This window comes from Leptidea sinapis, chromosome 26 (assembly GCF_905404315.1).
Source record: "Leptidea sinapis chromosome 26, ilLepSina1.1, whole genome shotgun sequence".
Lineage (NCBI taxonomy): Eukaryota > Metazoa > Arthropoda > Insecta > Lepidoptera > Pieridae > Leptidea > Leptidea sinapis.
The window spans coordinates 8,677,773-8,700,493 of NC_066290.1; the positions used below are offsets into that span (position 1 = coordinate 8,677,773).

Consider the following 22,721-nt stretch of genomic DNA (forward strand, 5'->3'; position numbering starts at 1 on the left):
ATGAGAAGTCTAGCAGGATACGAGTATCATATGAATATATATTATGTTGGTAGCGCAATAGGTTGAAACGTTGGCTCTCACCACGAAGTCACCGGATCGATCCTCGCCAGCCACCACGTACCCATTTCTGCAATAGTGTGTCATCGGCTCTGACGCTGCGCACGTTGTGATAGAGCTGCACTGCTCGGATTTTTTATGTTTTTTTTTATATTCTACGTGGCGGTGTAGTAGTCAACCGTTGACTCTCACCACGGAGCCCTCAGTTTTACCCTCGCCCGCTAGGGACCAATGTGTTTTCGGTTTTAGATATTCATATGTACATTTATTCGATGCTTTATAAGGTCGGTAACGCTCTTGTGATTCCTCTGGTAATACAAGAGAGTATGGGCTGCGGCCTGCGGTGCTCCTTTGTCATCCTCTTCCATAAAAAAGTCTAGCTTTAAAGTTTTATAACTTTACCTACTGTTCAGCTTGTTTAGAAAAAATGCAATGCATACGTCTCAAAAAAGATTTCTTTGTAAAAAAGCAGTTGATTTGTCTATTTCCCCTTTTTTAAAGACGGTCAAAAACAAAAAAAATCCTTTCTCACAACCTATAGAATTAATTGTAATAAACTTTAAATATTATAGAATATATTATAAAGGTGTTTTGAATTCTCCTAAGCATGCTCAATCCCTGGGCTTTGCCTTGGCATTTTGGGCCAGTTGTATAGATTTACACAGTAGATCGTAGATTAATGATCACGTTTCATCAAGAAGAACTCATGTTAGCTAGGTTTGGGTTTTACCCAGATCCTCTATTTTCCACTAGCATATCACACTTCGGTTGCCTCTTCCACTCCCAATAATCCTTTCATGCAAGCTCTTTTATTCTTTGAACTTTTCATCTGGCCTCTTTTTGTACATCTTCAAAATATGTCTCAGGAGCTAAAATAAATAAATGAAATATAATTGAATAAATAAGCTTTGACCAACAAATGCTATAGATATCATGCGACGTTGCATTTATATACATCTTCTAACTTTTGTCTATCAAAATTGGTAAACCCTGTTGAGCCTAGCTGATTGCACTGTTGAATAGTGTGAATTTGAAATTGAATATATAAAAAAGGATTGAAATAAGAAACTAATATAAGTGATACTTATGATTTATTTTTTCAAAAAGTTGAAAACATTACTTCTACATACAATAAATAAAACTTATTAAGCACTAAATATTCAATTTGTACCAATATAGAGAGCCTTTTGAGTAAACTACCTATATCAATGCTACATAATGGTCTATCCTGCGGTCTTAGTTTTACAAAACAATATTTTATTGAGATAACTTTTATAGTACATTTTAATATTTCTCTGGAATCCTTTATGCCACCACGCATATATTAATGGATTGAAAATGCTATTCAAGAATGCTAAAGCTGCTAAAGGACCTCCTAACATCATTCGAAGCTGCAAGCATTTCGGATTCGTAAGCTTTTGTTCACAAAATACAAAGAATATGACTGTTATAAAAAATGGGATCCACGTACAAACAAAACTGCCAGTCGTAAGCATAACAATGTAGACAGCTCTCCACTTTGTTGCCTCTTTTGCCTTTGCTTTCTTGGAATCTTTTGGCCCACTTTCACATTCGTAAATATATTTAGGATCGTTATTAATTCTTACGTTGCTATTTTCAACGGATGAGTTTAAAGTGCTAATGCTGTTCGCGGATTCATGTCCAAGTTTATGAGCAATTTTTATAGAAATACTATTTATTGAAATTTCTTTGAAGTTGTCAATACTCATAGATCTTATAGTAAGTTCTTCAGACTTTTTACTAGTTACAGATCCATTAAAAGATGAGCTTCTTCTAATCTTATCAATGGCTTTATGATTTTTATTAAAGTTAGTATTTCCTTTATATAATCTCATAGACTGTTTATTTGCTGGTGTTGATTTACTCCCAGCATTAATTTCTTTTACCTTTTTCAAAGCTTTTATTAGTATTATGGTATAAAGAACTGCTACTACGACTATAGGCACTATACTTAATATAGAATTGAGTAGAATCAACGCTCCAGGAAAAAGTGCTACGTAGTAGCAATGTGAATGTGATAGTTCCCGATTCTTCCACCCTGTCACTGGAAGGAATCCCAAAGTGAGACCTGAAGACAAAAAAGATGTTACTTTTGTGGTGATCAAATAAGAGTACATTTTTCAGTAAGGGGAGAAATTTGACTGAGGGTTATATTTGTAGGGATAATTTCAGATTTTACACAATTATCAAGGACAATTCAATAAAAATAGTGTATCACATTTATCTTACCAGGGTCTTCAGGATTTTTATGTCTGATACCCGGCAGTGTTTTTGTGCCAAAAATCAAGGCGCGTGCTAAAACGTCATGCGCACAACAAAAAGTCAATTATTCGTTGCTACCAATGACGTTCTATGCAACGTATTTGGATGCTACGAAATTACATACCACCATTTAAGACTAAATAACCATAATATTAAAAAGTGAGGAATGTATGAGTTTTTAAAATGATTCCATCTCTACTTTAACCAATTAACAAATAACAATTCACATGAAGAAGGTACCTCAAGCTTTTTTTTACAATAAAATACACTTTTTATCACACTATCTCTACATCAATCCCATTCATTATCATATATTTTTGCCCAAATAGGTACTATTTACCGCTGATTATCATGGAGGCTTCTAGCCGTACCTCCACTGGTTCGACTTGAAGGATAGCTCATTGTGCATATGCGACGGTCCAACGGACGAAAGCGCATTGCACCTGGTACTCAAATGTACTAAATTTGGGCGGAAGAGGGGCGATCTCCTATAACCATAGACTTACAATATTCTAGCGTATAAGCAAACAAATAAGTAAGTATTTAACTAACGTAGCTAGTGAAATTATTAGGAAAATGAGTTTTAACATCTTATGTCTCAAGGTGACGAGTGCAGTTGTGTTTTTGGGTTTTTTCAAGAATCGATTATCATCAACTGAACGTCCTGCACATATCAAATTCAAATATTTTTATTCAAAATAGGATTTAAAATCACTTATTGAACGTCAAAAACTACCACCCATTCAAAAGAGACTGCCTCAGACCTATCGTTAAGTCAACGTCAAAACAAAACGCACTAAAGAGAAGTACATCTCTAACGGAGAAACAACAAGATAGAAGAGGAAAGCGAATCTATTGCTAACAGTTAGCCACGATTGGAATTAACTCCTTCGTATTTTGAATGTTAAACCACTAGCTAATAGCTAACACATTGACAAAACTAAATTGGTGATGATCCAGCTGTCAGGCCGTCTATACGCTCGTATTTTCTTAGGCTGAGGTCTATAAAGCATACTTTATTATTATCTTATATCTTTAAACAAGCACTTTTTGTATATAAATATATAATCTGAATCTCGGAAACGGCTCCAACAATTTTCCAACAAAATTTATGAACGATGCGGGACTCGAACCCACGACCTCTCGCGATCCGTGCGAGCGCTCTTTTCACTGAGCCAACCGTTCGAGTGACGTATCGTTGATAAATCTTTTATGTCTTGTTCAACTCTCAGGTTGTGGCTGCAAAATTTATTTTGTGTAATTAATCCCAGAAGTGAGGGTTATTACTTTAAAAATTATCTATGATTATGCTAAGCTTACACTTGGCGAAGTTTAAGGTGAGTAAAGTCTGAGCAAAGTTAAAGTGCGCTCTATAAGTCTCAGCCTTAGAATATTTAAAATGATTTATTCCTCGTGCTATTCTACTTTTTATAAACAAGAATTTTCTAAAAATCTTACAAAGATAGCTTGACTATTAGTTTTTAAATAATGAATACGGCTGTATGGGCTTGAACCCTTCGCCTGTCCTAATAATGAACGAAGAAACCAAAACGAATAATGAATGACGTTAGAAAATTTTAGGAACCAACTTCAACCTGTTACTTTTGTGTTACAGTGATGCGCGAGCATCTTTTAATTTCACTCTCATGTTTTTTTCATAACGCGCCTAAAGAAGTATAAGTTCAAAAACTTCATACACTGACCTATTACCCATACAATGCAGATACTTATCCGAACCTTCGTGGTGTCCACCCATCTCTGATAGTAGAGTCCGTGGAGTATGTAAATATACCGGTCAATAGCAATGAGACCCACGCTGAAAATGGATACCATTGCAGGACATACCAGCATACCTGAAATAAATAAAGACGATTAATAAGAATAAAGTGATAAACTGCTTACGGGGGTGACGTGTTCGATCGTGATCTTCCCTAAAATATGGTTTAGGAAGGCGATGGCTTGACCATGCGTCATTGGAGGGTCCGTAGCTACTACGTAAGTCGGTACTGGCAAGGAGCCGATCTAATTCCTAGCCAACAGATATGTTTGAAGCGTTTAAGCAAAAAGCAATCATATATCGTGAACTATAATGTCAAATAATGTCAAAATGCTCGTGAACGAGGGTTACTTGTGGTGACAGGACGAAGCCTGTTACCAGAAGCCCCGCTTCGTGTTTTTAAAATGATTGTTAGGTATTCAATACGTCTTGTGTTTTAACTTATTAACATTTTTTTTTGGTTTTTTTATAAGGCATTGAGTATTGGGCGTTTCAGTATTTTTGTTGTATTACTACATAATATACTAGCTGACCCGACAGACGTTGTTCCATAAATTTGTATTTTCTCAATTCCCTTTAAATGTAATATAGGAATGTAATTGATGAATGTGAAATAAGTGGCTGTTGTTGAGGTACGAAATAGTCTAATTTCTTAGCGTTTACACAAATTAAATTTGAAAAAAAAAAATATGAACGATGCGGGACTCGAACCGTTCCGTGCGAATGGAACGAGAACGAGCCCCGCATCGTTCATTTCTTTTTTCAATTTTAATTTGTGTAAATTATCCCAGAAGTTAGGGTTATTGCTTAAGAAAAATAACAAATTGTTTAGATTCTTACCGTTTAGAAATATACACATGGGGTCTGAACTCAGAGGGTTCTCGATGACAGCGCCGATCAGCATCGTTAATCCGATCATGCTATCAGCAAGGGAGACATTCCCAAGCAATAAATACGTGCTTTTTGGTTGTTTACCTGAAATTATAATTAATCTATTTAGTAAAGAATAAAAGTAGTCACTCGCTATGGTGCCCGCTTAGACTTCTGAAAGAGACAGGAAGGGAGAAATAGAAATATATATATATATTGCAACAACATTTGGTAAACGTCATGAGGCTACTTCGTAAAGGGGCTTTGACATGATGAAGAACTGATAAGAAACTCCCAGCCCATGTGTAAAATCATATACTTAACACGGTAGCCTACTTAACATATTTTTTATACAATATTACATAGCCTGCGCAGAACCAGACAAGAACCACGCATCAATATCCTCTATAAAATCTACTATATCCTAAATACTGTCATTTTGTGGTCCCATGGTAGATTTAGGTTGCCACCTATCAGACTTGTAGAATATCCTTATTAAAGAGTTTCATTGCTGGGCAAGTCGATTTTCTAAGGTTCAGGTAAAGTTACTCTAATTAACCCTAAAACGTCATATGTCTAGCTCAGGGATGCTCAAACGGTCGATCGCGATCGACCTGACGAACGCGAGTGCTTTTTGAGTCGATCTCGAGAAAAAAATCCGATTATCCGACTATTCACAGATTTTGTTTTAGGTAACTAATATCGGTTATTACGTACCATCTTATGAAATGAATCCTCAGGACATGCTCTACCTAAACGACAATACATACTAGAAGCCTCTCAGAGTCGAGCGATCGTAGTCTAACAATTTTGGGGTAGATCGTCAGCAGTTCAAGCTTGAGCACCCCTGGTCTAGCCACTCTTCAAGCTTATAGACATACGCTAGTAATTTGGATGAAGCTATTGTTGGATTTTTTATGATCGTTATGACTATGTAATTTTTATATGTTGCTGTTATGGTTTCATCTTGTGTTGGCAGGTAAAGGAAGCATTAAATATCAGGTACAAAACGGGACCGAATACGCCATTTACCAATGACTACCAGTACCTGGCATCTCTCAAGGCGCGTAAATGGCGGAAGTGGTTGAGTTGAAAGCAGAAGCGTTGGCTGTGAGTTTGGACATAGCGAAGGCCTTCGATCGAGTGTGACACACAGCACTTATAGCAAAACTGTCATCCAATGAGCTATCAGAGAGATGGTGTAAATGGGTCAGCCAAAAAGCTAAGTAAGCTTTTTGGCTGATCGGATCATCAAGGTTGTCAACGGTGCACGCTCCAATTTAAAACCTAGAAATGATGGTGTCCCGCAAGGCTACGTGCTATGCCCTACACTGTTTCTTCTGCATATCAATGAAATACTGCGTAATTTTTTATAGTTCAACACTTCAATAATGCAAAAGGTGAGTATGGTTACCAATTACCAAGTGACAACAAAAATTGATACCTATATTATAACAAGTTTTACTTTAGTGTGGTTTTAGTGGATATATGGTTCTATAATTGAAATATATAATGAATACAGAATTTAATCGTTATATTATTACGTTTACAAATTATCTTGCTTACTATTAAATCATGTTTTACACTATCTACTTATTTTATATGATATGGCATTTTGAAAAAACTGTCTCAACTTCCGAGTCAATGACGTTCTATACATATTATGGACAACACACAGACAAGTCATAGAAAAACAAAGCCTAAATATGGCACATGGCCACAAATCACGTACTACAAAGCTGTGGAATGAACTTCCTTGTGCGGTGTTTCCGCGATGATACGACATGGGTACCTTCAAAAAAAGCGCGTACACTTTCCTTAAAGGCCAGCAACTCTCCTGTGATTCCTCTGGTGTTGTAAAAGAATTTGGGCGGCAATGATCACTTAACACCAGATGACCTACGCTCGTTTGTCCTCCTTTTCCATAAAAATCACACCATATCATGCTTCGACTGCTATGTATTATTGTTGCCAGCAATGTAAACATTTTTTCAGTTTAAACCGTGATCAAAACGAGGGTTACTATAAGTTTTACGTTTGCCAGTCTGTCCCTATTTTCTAACCAAGATCTGTTCAGTTCGAGGTTTTTACGTTTTTTCTTCAAAAATCACACTCATATTGTAAAGGCGAACGTTTGTATGTTTTGTTGGCTTGTGTGTATATTTGGTACTCTTTGATGCTTTAATAATCTTTGGATCTAATAAGTTAAAGTAACGAAGGTTTTAGCTAGTGTGTGTTGCCAGTGATGACATACGGAACACAGACGTGGTTGCTAACTATGGGCCTTATGAGGAAGCTCATTGCCGTTCAGAGGACTATGCTCGGAGTTTTCCGGCGGGAGCGAATCAAAAATCAGGAGATCCGTAGGAGAACCAAAGTCACCGACAAAGCCCAGTGTTTGCGAAACTGAAGTGGTAGTGAGCAGGATGCCTAGTTCGACGGAAAGATGGCCGTGGGGGCAGTTAAGCCCTCGAATGGCGACTACGTACCCCCCACAAAATGGACCGACGATCTGGTCAAAATCGCCGGAATAGATTGGATGAGGGCAGCGCAGGACCGATTATGGCGATCTTTGGGGAGGCCCTTGTTTGCCCTGCTTTTTTATTTAATGAACAGACAGTTTAAGGTGTAGACTCTGGGATCATTTTTCATTAGTTCAATCGAAATGTAATGACGAAATTAGCAGAAACTAGTTTTTGCATATTTATTGAAAGTATTATGATGATACAAGCTACCTACTTAGAATTATGAAATAATCTGAAGATGCCAGTGAAATCGGTTATTTACCTAGGTGCCCGTTTTTTAGCAAAAGAATGTGTATATATATTAAATCGTTTTTGCATTATCAAAAAAAACTAGATACAGTTTTTCTTCTTAGTTTCTAATAACAGTCGCCATTTTTGAGTGCGATTAAATTCTAGAGGTCTTTCTAAAGCGCTATCACTCATATTTTTAGGGACTTCATCGCCATTTTTCACGCTTTTCAATATGTTATAGGTATATAAGTAACCTACGAGTTCAATAATTTATGTAAATTTTTTTAGGTAAGTATCAAACCTAATATTTATTATTTACTGACAAATTTGATTGGTATGTTCATTTATTATCCATTAGTTAATAATTTTTAAATTACAAGTGGTCTGATCTGAAATATATACGACTACAATTTCTTGTATTCCAAGATTGGATTTTGCATATTCAACAAAGAGGATTTAAATACTACGTAATAAGAGGCGAGACTGCCTAAGTATTAGTGCAATTTTGTTTAGCATGAAACGTGCAGCAATGATTTGACATAAGTTTGGAATAGTAGTAAGTATAATCCGGCTAAGTTTGAAAGCGAACAGATGCTTGCAACGTTGTGGGCTTCGGCTATCTCCGTTTTATACAAGATTATAGCCGTTATCTGTCAATCTATCAATGACTGCACATTTCATACAATCGAGTGAATCGCTATTTTCTTTGAGAGTTTCGCTAGGCTGGTATTCAATATTGAACAGCTAACATTATTAATAGGCGACAACCTCCAGTTTGACACTGAAGTGAAATTAACATATATTTATAAATAAGTTTAAAATAACTATTAATTTTTTTAAAAGCATCATATATAATCCTCCTAAAGATACAAGATGTCCTACTTAGTCTAAGGAAATATTTATAAAAATATATTACTTATTTTATTTAATGCTTATAAGTAACCTTTATGTACCAACATAGTACATTCCTCTGGTGTTACTAGAGAGTATGGTCTCTGGGTATGTAAATTGATCACATAATAATTATTATCAGTTGTCCCGTTCGTTTTTCCTCCTCTTCCATAAATAAATCTGTGAAACGGCTGGACGGAAATTCATGAGACTTTTGGCCACGGACTAGTAAAAAAAAGGACTCCGCGCCGTGATATTAGCAAGTGAAATACCTTTATGCTAGTGTGTGTGCGGTTACGGGGGATACCAGTTACACAATTTTTTCTCCCGTAAATAATCATATATCCACAAATACTTTTATAGTATTGTTTTTACACTTTTTCACAACGCACGACGGCATTTTTAAAATATTTAATTGCGACACAAACTGATCTGTCACAGACTGCCATTACGAGATGGCAAATCTCGTAATGGCAGCCAATCGGCTTGTATCAGTGTAAGTGTGTGCGTGGGGGCTATGTATTTACACGTTTATCGGCTTTTTTTGGTGCTTCACTGTAATGTAAGGTGACATGGAGTCCTTCCTTTTTTTACTCGTCCGTGTTGCTGGCATAGAGTTATAAAGACTTAATAATAATTATTAATTAGTAGGTATTACGTAACACATACACACCTACCTATTACATTACACACACATAGAACCTTATTCTAAATAAACTTTTATCATCATTCATATAAAGTTAACTCAAATTTTATGTTATGAGTCACAATCGAAGTAATAAAACGTAAACGAAAGACATTTATGCTCTGTGAATGTTTTATTTGAAAGTTATTATATACTACAATACAATAGTAGTAATTAAACAGGTTCAATTAATTACTGCAAAACGTTGGCCTGATAGTTGAAAAGTAATTAAAATAAAGATAGAGAAATAGTTAATAATTATTCAAAGTGCTAATTTGAATATCTTAATACATATAGTTTTGTTGTGACACGTTGTTTGACCGCGATGGACTCCTAAACTAATGAACGGATTTAATTAAGAATAACTTCATGGAGTGCAGTTTAGTCCAACTTGAGAGATAGGATAGTTTTTATTTCGTTTTGGGACCCATACTTATTTTTATTTTCAATATTTGTTTTGTAAGGACATATTTTCCATGAGAGAATTTAGTGACGCACGATTGACAGTGCCGCTGTGAAACAATTTCATTATAACAGGGAGCATTTTTTACTAAATAATTCTTGATGTTATGAAATAAGAGGGCTGCACTAAAAGTATCGGGAATCAAGGAAGTGACACAACATTACTATTTAAAAATGTATTTATTGCTCTTCGAAGTATTCTCCGCGAAATTTGACACATTTTTCCATACGATGGAACCTATCATTGAAGCAACCATTCCATTCGGAAGTTGGGGTCTCCAAAATGGCCGTTTTGTAGTCCACAGCTTCTTCAGGTGATGAAAATCACTGACCACGCAATTTATTCTTTGTTTTAGGGAAAGTATAGAAATCATTAGGGCTTAGGTCGGGGCTGTACGGCGGATGGTCTAATAATTCCATGTTTTCTTGCTCTAAAAACTCTTATGTTTTGTGCGCGGTGTGAGAACTCGCATTGTCGTGATGGAGGATGATGCGGCGGTTGCAGTTCTCTTTACGGAGTTCAGAAACGGCAAACAAATGCTAGAATACCATTCTGTATTAACCGTTCTTTGTCCCTCAAGAGGAATAGTCGCAACATGGCCGGTTTTGGAGACAAACGTGGCCACCATTTTTTTTGCAACACTCCGTGAACGAACCATTTTTGTTGCCTTTAACTCATTTTCAAACACCCAAACTCGTGACTGGTTTTTTGTTTCGGGTTCGTACGTGTATATCCAGGATTCGTCAGGATTCGTCACCTGATATTATTATTATTATTATTATTTAAGAAAGTATGTACTATTGCTAAGTCAATGTATGTTAGAGAAATAATTAAAAATGCTTCAAATAAAATAAAAATGACTTGGAAAGTTATTAACTGGGAATCTGGAAGACTGCAAGTTTAAATATAATCTAATAATAAACAATACAAAAATCCACTTTGAGGAGGAAGTAGCTTCTGCTTTTGAGAAATTTTTTTCTGACATTCCAGTTTCCATCTCAAGCACCCTTGTCTCCTCCACCAGTGTTGCCGAGTCACTTCTTTTGGAAAATGTTAAGGAATGTAAACAAAATTTCAAATTCAGTGTTGTTAGCCCAGCAGAAATAATTAAAACATTCAGATCCTTAGAAATGAAAAAAAACTGCTGATATATGGGGCATATCTGTAAAAATAATAAGTTCTGTTATTGACGTCATAGCACCATATCTAGCACTAGTTTTTAATAGCTGTATTGAACATGGCGTGTTTCCTGACCATCTGAAGTATAGTAAAATTACACCAATATTTAAATCGGGACTCACTTCTGACCCGAATAACTATCGCTCTGTTTTGGTGTTGCCGACCCTTAGTAAAATTTTTGAAAAAAATATTTTAAGCCAAATGCTTACTCACTTTACCACTTATAAGTTACTTCATATAAAGCAATTTGGCTTTACTAGGGGACGCTCGACTACGGATGCAGGTGTTGAACTCATCAGGAATATTTTTGAGGCCTGGGAGGAATCACAGAATGCACTTGGTATCTTCTGTGATTTATCTAAGGCTTTTGATTATGTTCAACATTCAACGCTGGTCAGGAAGCTATGCCACTATGGTATAAGAGGATCTGCACTTGATCTTCTGATCTCATATTTAAATAATAGGATTCAGAGGGTCGAAGTGAATGGCAGGAGATCTCCTGGGACTCCTCTCCGTATGGGGGTACCACAAGGGTCTATTCTTGGACCCTTCCTCTTCCTAATTTATATAAATGATCTACCTAACCTTGTAGAAAAAAATCATAAGGTGGTATTGTTTGCGGATGACACTTCACTTATATTCAAAGTGAAACGAAGCCAAGTTCTGTATGACGAAGTAAACAATGCTCTATCTGACATCGTGTACTGGTTTAGCGCCAATAACTTATTGTTAAATAATCATAAAACCAAATATATTAAATTCACCGCGCCAAATGTCAAAAATGTAGATGCGAATATTTTATTAAATGGAGAGGTGGTAAGACCAGTGGAATCTGCTATATTTCTTGGCATTACTCTTGATTCCAAATTGCAGTGGGGCCCCCATAATGAAGGATTGGCGAATAGGCTTAGTTCTGCAGCACATGCAGTTAAGAAAATTAGACGGTTAACTGACATAGATACGGCGAGATTAGTATACTTTAGTTATTTTCATAGTATTATGTCCTATGGTATATTGTTATATTAATACTATCTTTGTGCTGCAGAAGAGGGCTATTCGCGCTATTTATAACATAGGTCCTAAAGAATCACTAAGAGAAAAATTTAAAGAAATAAACATTTTGACTGTTGCTTCTCAATACGAGTACATTTTCGATAATGTTTTGTATGTTCATAAGCACATTGAGGAATTTTCTAGAAACTGTGACATTCATAATGTAACCACGAGGAACAAACATAAACTTGTTATGCCTACTACTCGGTTGGGTCGAGTTAGTAAGTGTTTTGTTGGGCGATGTATGATGAAAATGTGTTACGAAATTTAAAAAATTGTTAAAAAAGTTTGTGTGGGAAAGGTTATTATAGCATAAACGATTTTCTTAATGACATCACTAACTGGGAAAAAAGCGAACACCCTCAGGCTCTTTAATTATAAATGTTTATTGTACGATATCACATTGTAATCCATATTTTATATTAAAAAAATAAAACCCTCTGAGTTTCTTGCGCCCATTCTTCTCAGGTCTGAGGCAGTCTCTTTTGAATGGGTAGATTTTAACGTTCAATAAGTGATTTTAAATCCTATTTTGAATAAAAATAATTTGAATTTGAATTTGATACGATGTTGTATACAGCATTTGAGGATCCTGCGTGGAATCTTTCGAGAGTTCTGACGCACCAAGTAACGAGAGCCGCTTTTTGCTCTTCACAGAGCAAATACGGTATCCATCGGGAAAACAACTTTTTTACACCTAATTGTTCATGCAAGAATTATAGACTCATGCCAATGTCTAAAGTTGACTGAATTTCGCGGTTTGTCACATGTCGATCTTCCTCAATCAGCTTACGCACAGCATCAACGTTTTCTTTGGTGACTGCAGTTTTTGGACGACCTTGACGGGGATCATCACTGAGCTTGACACGTCCACGTTGAAATTCAGCAAACCAGCGATAAATTGTGGTTTTAGATGGGGCTTTGGGGGGGACTGTAGCCAAATGACCTTTCCCACCAAAGAATGGGGCAATCATCTTTTTTCCTTGACTTATTCCTTAGTTGGCCGATCCTCGAAAGGAAACACCCACTGAGGATATCGTGGTTCTCGAGAAAAGTTTTAGTATACAATTTGTTTCTCTTAATATAATCTTCTCATAATTTCTCTTTACATTTTTGTTTATATTAACGATTTTTGTTGGAATTATCGGAAAAAAATAAGCCATCTGGGAGCTTTCAACGAAAACGCTGTCTATAGATATTGATATATTGATAATGTTTGAAATATAATAAAATAATGTATGGTGGAGTTGTGTATCTTATATAGGTCTACAGAAAAGTCCTCGATAGCATACGTCTCATAAATATAACATGCTATAAGCATCTTAATACTTTAAATTATATATTATTGTATATTTGGTAGGTCTAAGAATCAGTCGTTATCAATTTTTTAGACCCTAAAAATGCTTTATTGCAATTTTTTATTATTAATTTATATGGCGATACAATGTTTGCCAGATCTGCTAATTTATCTATATATATAAAAATGAAATAAAAATGAATTGCTGTTCGTTAGTCTCGCTAAAACTCGAGAACGGCTGGACCCATTTGGCTAATTTTGGTCTTGAAATATTTGTGGAAGTGCAACAACAAATTTATTTTTCCTTTAATGTGTCCAAACATAATTTCTATGAGGGAATTTATTGACGCACGATTTGACAGTTCTGCTGTGAAACAATTTCATTACGACAGCAGGGTGCATATTTTACAAAGTAATTATTGATGTTATGATATATTATTGACAAATTCATATAAAAACATTATTTTATTTATTATAATATACAGAACAACTTCTGTCAGGTCAGCTAGTAATTATATAAAAGAGATTTCCACCGGTAATTGACTCAACACGAAATCTCAGAAACTACGAAGCCTACAAACTTGGAATTTGGAAAGTAGGTTCTTTCGTAGGACGTTAGGACGTAGGTGTCAGCTAAGAATTGAATTTGATAAACTGCTCCCCTAAGAAGGTGAAACGGGGGTCAAGGTTTTATGAAAGTCCTTTGTTTTTGAAGATTGAGACGTGAAAATCGATATTTAGGTAATTAGCTTTATATAATAAAAATGTGTGTAAGTCATTTTGGGAAATCCCCTTTTAAGGGTGGTAAAATAGGGGGGTAAGGTAGTTTTTTGGAAAAGTTGTAACTGTAGTTATTTCAACTTGAAATTTGAAATGTAGGTTCTTTATAGGGGGCAAGTTCAAGAAAAAAGGTTTAGCAGGAACATAGGTAATTTCATAGGATATCAGAAATTATGCGCGGACGAAGTCGCGGGCAACTGCTAGTAGTATATAAAACGTACCTAAACATAGGCAGTTTGTCATAATTATTATCATTACAATACTAATTTACTTTTTTCCCGCGGCCCCTACCTAAGCTGTCACTCATAAGTCACGAATAGTATGTTGTTCAATTCTCAGGGTGTGGCTTCATGAGAATTTTATAACGAGGCGGTACTCGAACGGTTAGCTCAGTTGGTTAGAGCACCGGCACGGAACGCCGGAGGACATGGGTTCGAATCCGGCATAGGTTATAAAAATTTGTTTTTTAAATTTTATTTGTGTATTAATCCTAGAAGTGAGGGTTATCACTTTAAAAACATAACATATTGTTTAGATTTACAAGAGCGACATCTCAAGTCAATTTCCTAATATGCAAATATTGGGGTTGAGTAGGTTATCAACTGTAAAGTAGATCCTGTAGATGAAGGCACAACCTGAGAGTTCAACAAAGCAAACAGAATTTTATAATGAGGCGGTACTCGAACGGTTAGCTCAGTTGGTTAGAGCACCGGCACGGAACGCCGGAGGTCGTGGGTTCGAATCCCGCATCGTTCATAAAATTTTGTTTTTCAAATTTTATTTGTGTAGCTTAATTTAATTACAATTTGAATCAAAGTGGATGTAAATACTACGTTATTAGAGGCAGGACTGCCTAAGTAAAAATTTAAATTTAGTATATATATAGTATGAAACGTGCAGTCATTTGACATAAGTTTGAAATAGTAATTACAATTTATTATGGCGACGAAGTATAATCCGGCTAAGTTTGAAAGCGAAAAATTGCTTAAAACGTAGTGGATTTCAGCTATCTTCGTTTTTAACAAGATTATAGGCGTCATTAATTGTCAATCTATCAATCACTGGATGCTTCATACAATCGAGTGAACCCTTTTTTTTAGAGTTTCGTCAGGCTGCTTTATATGGCTGCTGATCATACTCTCTGACCGCGACACTAATTTTGTTCGTTTTTGTATTTAAAGCAATAAAGTCACAAGAGATAATCATGGTCAATATAATTGTAATAATAATTTTACATCGGTAAAAGTTTTGACTATTTTAATAGTAAAGTAGGCACTTACGTTGTATAGACTATAGACTTAAAGAGTATACAAACACGTACGCATACGCATCAATTTTCCGCAAAGTAATCTATCTAGAGTTAAATAATGGAATCACAAAGAACACTTGTACAAGTTATAAAACACACAACAGCGAGTACAGTGGCAGATGAGAACGACCTTGAGTTACTCAATGGATATAATGAGCATGTAAACAAAATCTCAACTTCACATACTGCGATTAATTAACTGCCAGTTAACACCGTGATATTGAGTGATATTTTAACATGTAGCAACAGATTAATGTAAAATGGATTTTTGAAATGTATACACTTTTATAATAAAGTCCCAGCCACTGTTCAGGCAATATCTATAAATAAATTTAAATGTTTTATAAAAAACTTGGCTCTGTCGTAAATCCTATTACTCCACAGCTGAATATCTAAGTTATGAGCCTAGGACAGCCTGGGACTAGATTATGATTATTTTATAGCGATAGAAATGACTGTACAATAATGTATATTTCTATTGAAAAGAGCGCAAAAAAAATGCTGGGAGAGTTTCTTTCGCCGCTTCTTCTCTCTCAGAGCGCCATTTGTTTCCGAAGCGGTAGTAGTATCACAGTAGGTATCTAGTATAATAGAAATGACATCAAAAAGAATTCTAAATGAATCAACTTTGAGAAAATAAATGCCTTTTAAGCCGTTTAATATATGTCCACATATATAGATATACTAGCTGACCCGACGTTGTTCTGTATACATAATAAATAAAATACTGTTTTTTATGAACTTTTTCAATAATATTTCATAACATCAAGAATTATTTCGTAATATATGCTTCCTGCTGTTATAATGAAATTGTTCCACTGTCTAAACTGAACTGTGAAATCGTAAGTACGTCGATAAATTCTCTCATAGAAAATACACAAATATTGAAAATAAAAATAATTCAAATCAAATCATCTTTATTTGCAAGATAAGGTAGTAATATGTTGTTGGCTTATAATTAACAAGTGCTCTTATCCTAACCCACAAGGCATGCAAACTCACAGAGGAATACATAGTTCACGTTTTAATTTCTGTAACAATTATAATATATTGTACTATACTAAAAAAAGATATACATCCCAAGCAAACTTAGATTAACATCAATCATACAATATTTATAATTTCATAGGCTTATTAAGTTTAATTTATAATATAATGTCATTAGCTATACAATGATATTGAGTTCAGTCGAAGTTAATTTTTATTATTTACTATTTTATCGTCAAGAAAATCTTTTAATGAGTAGTATGCTTTTTTTATTAAGTAATATTTGAGATACTTTTTAAAGTAGAATATATTTTCGCGCTTAATATTGTCAGGTAATTTGTTGTAAATTGTTCGTCCCATGCAAAATATGCTGTTTCAATACAACTCTGTTCTGGACTTCAAAGGTCGTAATTTGTTGTCGTTTCGTTTCGAAATTAGCGTTTCATATTTATTGATATTATTCTTTACCATAACTGCTACTTCATAAATATATATTGATGGCATGCTAAGAATATTTAATTTAATAAAGTGAGGTTTACATGATTCGGTTGCTTTTAGTGAGCAGACAGATCTGATACATTTCTTTTGAGCTTTGAATACTTCATAAATCCCTGGAGCATTACCCCAGAATAGTATCCCATATCTCAGAGTGCTGTCTACATACGCATGATATGCTGCTAACACCGCAGTCATATCAACTCCTTTCTTCAGCATATGTAGAGCAAATGAGAACCTATTTAGTTTTTTAATGACATAATCAATGTGTGTTCTCCATGACAGATTGTGGTCAAGACAAATGCCCAAGAATTTTGTGGACTTCTCTTCATTAATCGCTTTACCGTCATAATTTATATTTAATCCATAAGATTGTGTGTTTTTGTAAGCAAATTTCGTCATGCATGTTTTATTTAGATTGATTTTTAGATTATTATAATTTAACCACTCTATTAGTTCGTTAAGCGAATTGTTTATGTAATTTTCAAATGTTAATGGATTGTTGTCAATAAATATGGCAGTACTATCGTCTGCAAACAGGACCATTGGATCCTTAATAGTTTGAGGAAGGTCATTTATATAAATAAGAAAAAGCAGTGGTCCTAAAATACTGCCTTGGGGCACGCCAAATGTTGTTTTCCGGGGGTCTGATAAATATTTCATTCTGGTTTTAGTTATAATCTATTAATATTATTGTCTACCAGATAAATATGATTTAATTAAATTAAGAGCATTGTTTCTTATGCCATACCTTTCTAATTTATTGGTCAGTATTAAATGGTCGACATAGTCAAAAGCTCTGGTCATGTCCATAAATATTGCTGTCACTCGTTTTTTATTTTCTAAACTAGTCATTACCGTTTCCAAAAAGTTATAAATTGCTTCATTGATAGACTTATTTTTCCTAAAGCCTACTTGCTCCTTAGTCAAAATATTAAATGTTTCAAAGTACGAATACAGGTTTTTGTGTATAATTTTTTCAAAAACTTTTGATAAGGTTGGAATCAAGGCGATAGGCCTATAAAATTGCATATCCAGTTTGTCTTTTTTTTAAAAATAGGTTTTATTATCGTTAGTTTCATTTTATCTGGGTATATACCATATTCGATACACTGATTCATAATGTAACTTAATACTGGAGCTATTATGGTAGCGACATATTTTATTACTGTTGTATTTATGTAATGTTGTATAATGTAATTATGCGTCCCAAATCGAAATAAAAACTATCCTATCTCTCAAGTTGGACTAAGCTGCACTCCATGAAGAAATCCTCATTAAAATCCGTTAATTAGATTAGGAGTTCTCTGGAAACAAACATCAGGATACCGGATTTATATATATTACTAGCTGACCCGACAGACGTTGTTCTGTACATAATAAATAAAATATTGATTTTTTATGAATTTGTCAATAATATTTCATAACATTAAGAATTATTTCGTAAAATATGCTTCCTGTTGTTTGTTATAATGAAATTGTTTCACAGCAGAACTGTCAAACCATGCGCCAGTAAATTCTCTCATAAAAATATGTCCATACAAAACAAATATTGGAATTAACAATAGTCATGGGTATCAAATCGAAATAAAAACTATCATATCTCTCAAGTTGGACTAAACTGCACTCGATGAAGTAATCCCCATTAAAATCCGTTCATTAGTTTAGGAATCCATCGCGGACAAACAACGTGTCACGTAATTTATATATATTAAGATTAAGATATAGCATTCTTTGTGGCCGAGTAGCCCATAACACAAGCTATATATGCCTAATTTGGGGCAAGATAATTTGTGTAATGAGTGTGTCGATATTATATAAGTACATAGGTACACGTCTCGATAAATTACGTGAACTCAAAATAGGGAAGGTTGGTAGGTGTTCTTCGGGCCTGCTTCACAATACGCATGTAAATTAGCGCGTTGTAATAAGATGAATAAATGAATGGCTGCATAAAAGTTCAAATTAAAGCAAATTGTGTTTCACAATCACTTCACCTACCACTATGTTTGTTTACCAGATGGCTTTTAGCATAGAGTAGGGATCGATACTTACCTAAGTCTTATAGGCAGGTCGGTTTGGTAACCTTGCATTATAGTTTATACAATTTGTCACGGCATGTAGTAATAAAACTTCATCGACGAAAATACCCCAGGGGTCAATTCCAAAATCCTACCAGTCTCTAGTTTTTATTTTATGTTAGCGAAATTCACCTTAATTTATAAAACAAAGACGGTTTAAGTTCTTCGTCGTATAAGGGTGTTATTTTAAAGGCTGTTGTACTGTAACTAATATTTCCTATAAAAAATGAATAAAAAAATGTGTTACTGTTTTTTTGTGATTGCCTAAGGGCTAAATATTATTTTTTTCAGTATTTGAGCACATCTGGGCGCGTTATTGTAAAATTGTGCAAAAAAAAACTATTAACCCATCTTTTTTTCTACTTTCATAATAATATTTGAGTTGCTTAAAAAGGATATAGGAATCACTGCTCTCGGTCTAATAATTTACTCTTAAAGTTATTGTTGATGAAATAGACCCCTCTACTTGAGTCCAAGTGCAGGTAAGCGACCCAGCTCCTGGTTTTGGAATTGACCCCTTATATGGGGTAGTTAAATGAATGAAATAGTTACTACTCCATAAGTTTTATTACATTTATTTACATTGACATAGTCATCATTTTGCAAGATAGTCCGGCCCGGACTATGTCCGGGATTTAACCCGCTACGTCCTTTCTTTCCTGTGCATTTCCTCTAACATGCCAACTTTAATTAAGGATAGAACAGTAGTTATAACATGTCTCAAAGAAATAAAAAAATCGAAAGGATGTATAATTGAAACTCAAACTTTATTTCGACCACTAAAAAGTATTCCTAAACTAATAGAAAAATAACTGTCCAAAAAAAAGTTTACGATAGTTAGCCGCGTCGTGCGACAGCCTAATGGAATGGATGGAATTGTGAACACAAAACTGAAAAAATGATTTTTATTAATTTGAGTCTCGCACATGAGAAAATGTATAGCATAAAAAAACCATAATGAAATACACCAAACAGAATTATGGATATACACCGTTCGAATGGAAAAAAGCGTGATTAGACCTAATTTAGGTATACAAAAATGAAAGTATATGTAACAGATAATCTCACCCAAAGAGGCAGTAACTGATCAAAAACTACACATTGTCATTAAGTCCATTATTACGTACGTCGTTGATGTGCAGTTGACCTTAAATTCATGGCTTTATTATACCGACTTAAGGTTGCTGCATACGGAACGTGTGTTTTACCGGACAGAACGCAACGTGTAGTTTTGTAAATATATTTTCATAGAAAATGTAAACAAAAAAGCATACGTCACGAATGCATGAACGGAACGGGAACGTGTAATGCGCGAGGAAAGAAAAATACCGTCGGCTACGATATTTAGCACGTGCACCCGACTCCGCTGCTTATGCGTGTGCATTGGAAGTACAGAAAATCTCCTTTTCCTCTTTACGGCCGTAATTTCTTCGTTATCAAATCAATAGCAATTAAAGCCAATTCTTAGTGAAAAATCCATCATCATCAATGCAAATCCTTGTTTACAACACTAGAACACGTTAGTTCAGAGTTACTGTCACGGTGCGTGTGCATTATAAATTCCCGTCAGTGTTTATTAAAAAACATTCTTTCCCCGACCCGTCAAAATTTAAACGCCGTCCCGTACACGATACGTATACAGCGACCTTTATTTCTGTGAACTGTTACTCGTTGTTGTGACAATTTAAGTTTCTTGTTAATGTCAAATTTAATTTATGTTTTTTATTTTGACCATATATCATTATTAACAAGATAAAAGAATACGTCAGCAGATTTGAAAGTTTTCAGAAGTTCTGAACCTCGTGGATTAATTTTTAATTCTTAAATGGTGTGAAATAATTGCTCTTCTTAATGTAGGTAAATGCATTATTAACATTGTGACGTCCAAATAACCCATAATTGATAAACGCAGAACTTTATAAGAACTAGTTAACTAAATAAACATCTAAGTAGATCTACTCTATGAATCTCCTGTAGATGCAAATTCTGTTGTGAAAATGACGAAATTCCCGATCACAGGCTGAGGGAATGCAGAGATATTTAAGGATATAATTTCCCTTCTAAATGTATTTAACATTTTCTTCCAAGCATTAATTTCTTGGAAGGATCGATTTGCTGGAGATCAAATCTATAAGTTGGGAAAAGATACTGAATCTCTTTTCGATTTCGCATAAACCTTCGTGAGAATAATTGTCCCCTAAGCAATCTGCTATCAATAAAGAATTAGGTTCCAGAAGATAATTTTTCTTGAAAGAATCACAAAGTAATTGAGATTACTAAATCATTTAATATATTATCTCCTCATATTTTCAAGTCAGCTGATGCGGAAAAAGAAACAAACACAAGAGTTATAAAAGAAAAAGATCTGATTAATTACAATTACATTAAGACTGCTCTAATTTTATAAGAAGTAGTCTCATTATTAGGTACTAATTTATCTATATTTAAACATGTATTGAAATTAAAAGAATCTTTAAATATACAGTTAAGTCCAAAGTAATTTGTACCTTATACATAGGTTCCTACTTATAGAAAGTACTTTGGTGCTAATTAACTGGCCAAACAAGCCACGTAAGTACCTACCTAAGGCATATTTTATAACACGTATTACTAACAATTACTAATGAAACTATAGTCGTATTATTTAATGCATATTCTGCTGTTATTGAAGATTGTTTATATTTACAAATTTAGTCTATAAAATATTATTTCAGTTCTCCAGTTGAGGCTTCATGTAGGTACAAAATTTAATTTACATAATATTAGGAAATGGCTTTAGATTTTTTTCGAATTGAAACTTTAATGTAAAGAGGCGCGAGTTCTATTCACGAATCAATCATAAATTTTGGTACACGTTAATGTTGTATATTATATTTTTACTCATCATCATTTTTATATCATTATCATCAGCCGGAAGACGTCCACTGCTCGACAAAGGCCTCCCCCAAAATTTCCACATCGGTTGGTCCTGCGGTGCCCTCATCCAACGTATTCCGGCAATCTTGACCAGATCGTCTACGTACCAACACTGTGTCTTCGAGTACGTGGTCGCCATTCGAAAACCTTTCTGCCCCACCATTTATATTTTTATATAAGGGAAATTCATTTTAAATTACAAATGATTATTTTTGCTTTGAGTTTATCCAAAACCACAGATTACTATATTCTAATACGACTTTCATAGTTACCCTTCGAAGGCAGGGACGGTAGTACCTTTTTTCAAAATGAGCCCACTTGACACCACAATGATAATATTACACAGAAACGTGACAACTCCAAACACACACGCGATCGGACGGAAAAATATAAATTGTTCATATTCTTTTTTGAAAAAATCATCCGATGTAGAGTTTGATATAACTTCACCATAATTAGCACTCGAGTTCCACCTTACAATATCACTAGTATTCAACACTTGAGCCATGGTTCATATTATGATTTAATGTTACTTCAAAACATTGACTGTGCAAAAGTAAATAGCTCGACATGTCAGTACACACAAGTATCTGAGTGTTGAATGATTTAAATACAAACATTACGCATCGTAACAAAAATCCGTAAGGTTAAGGCGCTTCCCCGAGCAGTTGATCGGTAAGATAATTTCTTTGAGCAATTCATTCAAAGTCCAATGGAAGGCTCCTTTGTACGGCGCCTATTTCTACCGTGAAGCAGTAACGTGTAAACATTATTGTGTTTCGGTCTGAAGGGCGCCGTAACTAGTGAAATTACTAGGCAAATGAGACTTAACATCTTATGTC

General features: G+C 34.6%; 1 protein-coding gene across 2 annotated transcripts; it reads right to left on the reverse strand.

Annotated features, from left to right (window-relative positions):
• Positions 1-1,184: 1,184 nt before the first annotated feature.
• Positions 1,185-22,464, reverse strand: LOC126972608 (5-hydroxytryptamine receptor 1A-like). 2 transcript variants are annotated; one of them, XM_050819463.1, is made up of 4 exons: positions 22,177-22,464; positions 4,958-5,092; positions 4,044-4,193; positions 1,185-2,146 (listed from the first exon to the last, which is right to left on the reverse strand). In XM_050819463.1, the coding sequence occupies exons 1-4, from the start codon at positions 22,385-22,387 to the stop codon at positions 1,281-1,283; spliced, it is 1,362 nt and encodes a 453-aa protein (XP_050675420.1). In that variant the 5' UTR covers positions 22,388-22,464; the 3' UTR covers positions 1,185-1,280. The 2 variants fall into 2 exon arrangements, with proteins under 2 accessions (XP_050675420.1, XP_050675421.1); XM_050819464.1 differs by having other exon boundaries at positions 22,152-22,311.
• Between the last annotated feature and the right edge of the window lie 257 nt (positions 22,465-22,721).